At 41.6% G+C, this 7,176-nt stretch overlaps 1 protein-coding gene across 1 annotated transcript; it reads left to right on the forward strand.

The window, feature by feature from the left end:
- Window positions 1-504: 504 nt before the first annotated feature.
- LOC117472671 (ribonuclease inhibitor-like) lies at window positions 505-6,500 on the forward strand. Its single transcript, XM_034117993.1, has 3 exons — window positions 505-650; window positions 4,426-4,599; window positions 6,464-6,500. Exons 1-3 carry the CDS (start codon window positions 538-540, stop codon window positions 6,498-6,500), a joined length of 324 nt encoding a protein of 107 aa, XP_033973884.1. The 5' UTR covers window positions 505-537.
- Window positions 6,501-7,176: the final 676 nt, after the last annotated feature.

The raw sequence follows: 7,176 nt of genomic DNA on the forward strand, positions 1-7,176 counted from the left end.
CTGAGCATTCAGGAGTTTCTGGCTGCAGTCTACATGTTCCACTGTTACACCAACAGAGACACAGAGGTACTGAAGGACTTCCTGCAGGGAGACTGGCCCGATGAGAACAGTAACAACAGTGATCAGGAGTACCCATCCCTGGATGTCTTCCTAAAGGGAGCCATGGAGAAATCCCTCAGTAGTAAAAATGGCCACCTGGACCTGTTTGTCCGCTTTCTCCACGGCCTCTCTCTGGAGTCCAACCAGAGACTGTTAGGAGGCCTGCTGGGTCGCTCAGACAAGCGTCCAAAAACCATCCAGAGACTCTTCAAAGGCCTGCTGGGTCGCAAAGACATCAGACCAGAAACCATCCAGAGAGCCATCAAGAACCTGAAGAAGATGAGCAGTGATGAAATCTCTCCTGACAGGAGCATCAACATCTTCCACTGTCTGACAGAGATGAAGGACCACTCAGTACATCAGAAGATCACAGAGTTCCTGAAGTCAGAGAACAGATCAGATCATCTCTCTGTGATCCACTGCTCTGCTCTGGCCTACATGCTGCAGATGTCAGAGGAGGTTCTGGATGAGTTGGACCTGGATCAGTACAACACATCAAAGGAGGGACGACGGAGACTGATTCCAGCTGTGAGGAACTGCAGGAAGGCCAAGTAAGTCCAGATGTGATTAACTTTATAAACTAATATGGATCAGATGTTTAATTATTCAAATAAACACTATAACATTTCTGCTGTTTAAATACTGAGAGCAAAATAAAACCAACACTGTTCTTCTATTTATTTATAATGATAGTTAAATTGAACTGTTTCTCTCTTCATATTGAGTGATGGAGGCGACATGTCAAACACATGAAGGACTTTAGAGGTTTCTCAGCATGTGATCACACCACACAGCAGGACTTACAGTTATCACAGAAACATGTTATTATTACTTTCTAGTAGTTTATTTATCATTAAACACGTTTTTATCACAATGTGTTGGAGTTTAAAATCAGATCTATATCATTTCCCACCAATAACAGAGTTATGTCTTAATGCTGATATACTGAGAACATCTGATGGTATTCAGTTTAAAATATTGAAACTTTATTGGTTTGTTAATTGTGTTTGTGTTCACAACACATGTTCAGATGCTCAGAGAAGCCTGAACACTTTTCTCTGGGTATTGTCCACAGTAATGATGTTACATGTCTGATGTGTGTAATGTCTATTTGTAAAGCGCTTTGAGCACCTGGAAAAGCACTATAATAAAATGTAATGAATTGTTATTATTATTAAACATTAATTATTCACATCCAAATATTAATTAACATTTAAATATGTACATCTCTAATGTGATTTATTTAAAGGTCTTCTATTGTGCAAAATCCTCTTCTTCATGTCTCTTCTCCATCAACATGTGTCCCCTCTTCTTCATGTCTCTTCTTCATCAACATGTGTCCCCTCTTCTTCATGTCTCTTCTTCATCAACATGTGTCCCCTCTTCTTCATGTCTCTTCTTCATCAACATGTGTCCCCTCTTCTTCATGTCTCTTCTACATCACCATGTGTCCCCTCTTCTTCATGTCTCTTCTACATCAACATGTGTCCCCTCTTCTTCATGTCTCTTCTACATCAACATGTGTCCCCTCTTCTTCATGTCTCTTCTTCATCAACATGTGTCCCCTCTTCTTCATGTCTCTTCTACATCAACATGTGTCCCCTCTTCTTCATGTCTCTTCTACATCAACATGTGTCCCCTCTTCTTCATGTCTCTTCTACATCAACATGTGTCCCCTCTTCTTCATGTCTCTTCTTCATCAACATGTGTCCCCTCTTCTTCATGTCTCTTCTACATCAACATGTGTCCCCTCTTCTTCATGTCTCTTCTTAATCAACATGTGTCCCCTCTTCTTCATGTCTCTTCTACATCAACATGTGTCCCCTCTTCTTCATGTCTCTTCTACATCAACATGTGTCCCCTCTTCTTCATGTCTCTTCTACATCAACATGTGTCCCCTCTTCTTCATGTCTCTTCTACATCAACATGTGTCCCCTCTTCTTCATGTCTCTTCTACATCAACATGTGTCCCCTCTTCTTCATGTCTCTTCTACATCAACATGTGTCCCCTCTTCTTCATGTCTCTTCTTCATCAACATGTGTCCCCTCTTCTTCATGTCTCTTCTACATCAACATGTGTCCCCTCTTCTTCATGTCTCTTCTACATCAACATGTGTCCCCTCTTCTTCATGTCTCTTCTACATCAACATGTGTCCCCTCTTCTTCATGTCTCTTCTACATCAACATGTGTCCCCTCTTCTTCTTCATGTTCTCTTCTACATCAACATGTGTCCCCTCTTCTTCATGTCTCTTCTACATCAACATGTGTCCCCTCTTCTTCATGTCTCTTCTACATCAACATGTGTCCCCTCTTCTTCATGTCTCTTCTACATCAACATGTGTCCCCTCTTCTTCATATCTCTTCTACATCAACATGTGTCCCCTCTTCTTCATGTCTCTTCTTCATCAACATGTGTCCCCTCTTCTTCATGTCTCTTCTACATCAACATGTGTCCCCTCTTCTTCATGTCTCTTTCTACATCAACATGTGTCCCCTCTTCTTCATGTCTCTTCTACATCAACATGTGTCCCCTCTTCTTCATGTCTCTTCTACATCAACATGTGTCCCCTCTTCTTCATGTCTCTTCTACATCAACATGTGTCCCCTCTTCTTCATGTCTCTTCTACATCAACATGTGTCCCCTCTTCTACATCAACACGTGTCCCCTCTTCTTCATATCTCTTCTACATCAACATGTGTCCCCTCTTCTTCATATCTCTTCTACATCAACATGTGTCCCCTCTTCTTCATATCTCTTCTACATCAACATGTGTCCCCTCTTCTACATCAACATGTGTCCCCTCTTCCTCATGTCTCTTCTACATCAACATGTGTCCCCTCTTCTACATCAACATGTGTCCCCTCTTCTACATCAACACGTGTCCCCTCTTCTTCATATCTCTTCTACATCAACATGTGTCCCCTCTTCTTCATATCTCTTCTACATCAACATGTGTCCCCTCTTCTTCATGTCTCTTCTACATCAACATGTGTCCCCTCTTCTACATCAACATGTGTCCCCTCTTCCTCATGTCTCTTCTTCATCAACATGTGTCCCCTCTTCTTCATATCTCTTCTACATCAACATGTGTCCCCTCTTCTTCATGTCTCTTCTACATCAACATGTGTCCCCTCTTCTTCATGTCTCTTCTACATCAACACGTGTCCCCTCTTCTTCATGTCTCTTCTACATCAACATGTGTCCCCTCTTCTTCATGTCTCTTCTACATCAACATGTGTCCCCTCTTCTTCATGTCTCTTCTTCATCAACATGTGTCCCCTCTTCTTCATGTCTCTTCTACATCAACATGTGTCCCCTCTTCTTCATGTCTCTTCTTCATCAACATGTGTCCCCTCTTCTTCATGTCTCTTCTTCATCAACATGTGTCCCCTCTTCTTCATGTCTCTTCTACATCAACATGTGTCCCCTCTTCTTCATGTCTCTTCTTCATCAACATGTGTCCCCTCTTCTTCATGTCTCTTCTACATCAACATGTGTCCCCTCTTCTTCATGTCTCTTCTACATCAACATGTGTCCCCTCTTCTTCATGTCTCTTCTTCATCAACATGTGTCCCCTCTTCTTCATGTCTCTTCTTCATCAACATGTGTCCCCTCTTCTTCATGTCTCTTCTTCATCAACATGTGTCCCCTCTGTGGAAAGAGACTCTGAAAGTTTCAGGAACAAAGATTCTCTCTCTTTTTGATCCATTTCTATAAAAACCTGTCTGAAAATGAGCTGATCAGATTTTGGCCACTTGATGATGTCATAACGATGTTTTGTCTTGTGTAACCATTAGCCAATCACCAACCAAGGTAACCCCCCCCCCCCCCCTTATCACCTGAATCTCCTCCTAGAGCACCATTGAGTTCTTTGTAACCAAATCTCTCTCAGAGGGGCGTGGGGAGGGGCTCCTTATTTTCATCTAAAGTAACAGACAGAGAATCAGCACTTTGGAAACAGGGCTGAAACAGAGGGGATTATGGGTAATGCTGCGATGATCTGTTTGGTGTTTCAGCCAATCAGAGACAGGCTCTGGATATATCTGAGACCTATAATATATTGATGAGAAACAGTCTAATAGGGGACCTTTTAATTTCTGTTTCTTTTGGTAACAGTCAGTGACAGCAGGAGCACAGACATGTGGTCAGATCACACTGACAACACATTCAACTCTACTATAATATATTATTATATATAATATAAAATGGACTGACAGCAAATCTCAATCAGAACATATGTCAAATATGTTTTCATCAAATGCTTCAAGTTAATATAATGTTTCCTCTTGTTTTAACACATGTTGTAATATATGTGTTATTATAGACTCACTCACTGTGAACTCTCAGAGACTGAATGTGAAGTCGTGGCCTCAGCTCTGAAGTCTGACCCCTCTCATCTGAGAGATCTGGACCTGAGTGACAACACTCTGAAGGATCCAGGAGTGGAGCTGCTGAGTTCTGGACTAAAGAGTCCAAACTGCAGACTGGAGGCTCTCAGGTCAGTTCACTGACTGCACTTCATACAGATCTGTTTGTGTTTATGATTTTCTGAATTTGAACAAATACATTTTAATTGTTATTTCTTCCATGTTTGCTAATGACTGCATATTGATCAGATTAACAAAGAGAAGGTGAATGTGTGAGGGAGAGTGTTTGAGCTTCCACAGACTCACTCTGTGCTCCATGAGTCAGTGGAGATGCTGTCAGTACTGATGAGCTGTGAGGGAGATGAAGGAGTTGTTAAACATCTGATCAAAGTTAAAGATCCAGATTATCAGTGGATTGTTTCTACATCATCTGTGACATTAAAACCCTGTTTAACTCTGAACAGATTATTAAACCTGGAGTTATTTCAAACAGGAACATTGTTTTCTAAAGTTACATGTTTTCTTTATTCAGACTGGAACTGTTTACTTTCTGACATAGAAATATTTATGTTCCCAATCATTTAGATGTGTTTTCACAGATAATAAACAGAAGGCTGATATAATGATGATCCTCAATAACAGAATGACGGTCACTGTTATTCAGGGAAAGATCATTGATTAGGACGCAGTAATGATGAGCTGCACATTTCAGACCTGAACATCTGATTGGATTATAAACTGATTTTTATCCTCATCATGTTTTCTTTATTCAGACTGGAGAGCTGCAGTTTGTCAGAGATCAGCTGTTCTGCTCTGATCTCAGCTCTGAAGTCCAACATCCATCTGAGAGTTCTGGACCTGAGTAGCAACGCTCTGAAGGATTCAGGAGTGGAGCTGCTGAGAGATCTTCTGGAGAGTCCAGACTGCAGACTGGAGACTCTCAGGTCAGTAAGGGGTAGGGGTGGGAATCACCAGGCTCCCCACGATACGATAGTATTGCAATTCTACGATATGCTAAGTATTGCGATACGATATATTTCGATATTGCAAATCACATGGGTCATATCCATGTCCGTCTTCCCTTCCTGGTTAAAAATGTATTTGCAATATGAATAGTTTATGTAAATAACCCAATTTGTGTCTTTTGAACCTGAAAAGGATTGTTTTTGTTACTTTCATTGCTATTGTTTACATTTCTATAATTTAATTCAACTTCCTGTTTTATTTAGACATGCTTTTATTTAGAAGGCGACTTTGCGCTATTAACAGGAAGCTACTGTTCCCAAAGAAAAACACTTGACGGAGATGAACGGAGATAAAGTACAGACATTAACGGAGATATCTACATTTAAATACGGCGATATAGAAAGAAAAAGTTTACATTAAAGTATTAGCAAGAGGCACAAGGTTAGTGTTAACTAATATAAACATGTGTCCTGATTCGTTCACACTGTTTTATAACTTTGCGGTTCACTTGTTTAATGGTATGCTAAAGTGATGCTAATATGGATGAAGCTTAACTGTAGTTGTTGTTTTGTGTCTTTGTGTAGCTCTTACGTTGATTGTTGGAGTTTTCAATAAATGAGAAATCATCAGTCAAGTGTACGACCGTCTTTCAGAGGGATCTGCTACACTTGAGCCTCATCCAGTGTTGCCAACTCCATAGTAAGGAAAGTAGCTATTGGCTGTCCGAAAAGTCGCCAGAAGTCCCTAAATGACGTCATCGCCTAATTTGCATATCATTTAATAGTGGTAAAAAAACGTTCCACCCCCTTCAAGGATCAAAACTTGAAACCACCAGACAGAGTAAATCCAGACGACAGTAGATCAAAAATGTCTCTATTAGAAAAAGTAGAAAGTAGTTTTTTGTAGAAATCTCCCTTACAATAAAGGCAGTATAGTATGCCCGTGTGTGTCATCTCCAATAAATGGCTTCAACCATCCTATAAACTCAGGGTTTGATTCCCACTCCTTTCTGTACTTTTGTGAATACAGTTTAGACTGTGACATGATGACCTACGTGGATGTTTAGCTTGTCACAGAGGCACACACACAGTGGACGAGGTGATTAAGTGACTGAGGCTGTGTGAGTCAAAGCAAAGCAAAGGCAGTTCTTTATTATAGTGTGACAGTGACAGTGAAGAAACATTTACATTTTACATTTAAATCCCGCTCATGCGCAAATCATTTGCCGTCTCGACGCGGGAGAGTGTGGCTGTCTCCTCTCTGCTCTGACTGCAGCTGAGCTGCTGCGGGAGGCAACTGTGAGTCTGAGCGCCTGTGAGTACTATGGGAGGGCAGAGGGGCTCACGGCAGCACCCGCGGCTCGTTAACTGCTGAACAATATGTGAGTCTCCAAACACCAGAAAGTCCCTAATAACACCATTACAAGTCGTTAAATTAGTCGTTAGTCGCTTTTGACAAAAATAAGTAGCCGGAGGGTTTGGAAAGCCGCCGAATTTAACGAGAAAGTCGCCAAGTTGGCAACACTGGCCTCATCTCAATACCCCTCCTCGACTCCTCCTTTCCCTCACTCGCGTCCCTTCCTTGCGTCTTAGCTCCGCCTCCTTAAGATGCGAGCGAGAGACACGAGGAGGTGACGCGAGGACAGAGGAGTCCTCAGGTATTAATTGGGATGTCCTCGTTCACTCAAACGTCACTTTTAAACGACGTCTGTTAATGATGACATGTGCACAGCTGTATCCCCT

The sequence above is a fragment of the Trematomus bernacchii genome, unplaced genomic scaffold (genome assembly GCF_902827165.1).
Source record: "Trematomus bernacchii unplaced genomic scaffold, fTreBer1.1, whole genome shotgun sequence".
Lineage (NCBI taxonomy): Eukaryota > Metazoa > Chordata > Actinopteri > Perciformes > Nototheniidae > Trematomus > Trematomus bernacchii.

Coding starts and splice junctions, on each gene's coding strand:
- LOC117472671 (XM_034117993.1), top strand. CDS start 538: ATGCTGCAGATGTCAGAGGAGGTTCTGGATGAGTTGGACCTGGATCAG. Junction 651..4,425: donor AGGAACTGCAGGAAGGCCAA/GTAAGTCCAGAT, acceptor GTGTTATTATAG/ACTCACTCACTGTGAACTCT. Junction 4,600..6,463: donor TGCAGACTGGAGGCTCTCAG/GTCAGTTCACTG, acceptor TTGTGAATACAG/TTTAGACTGTGACATGATGA.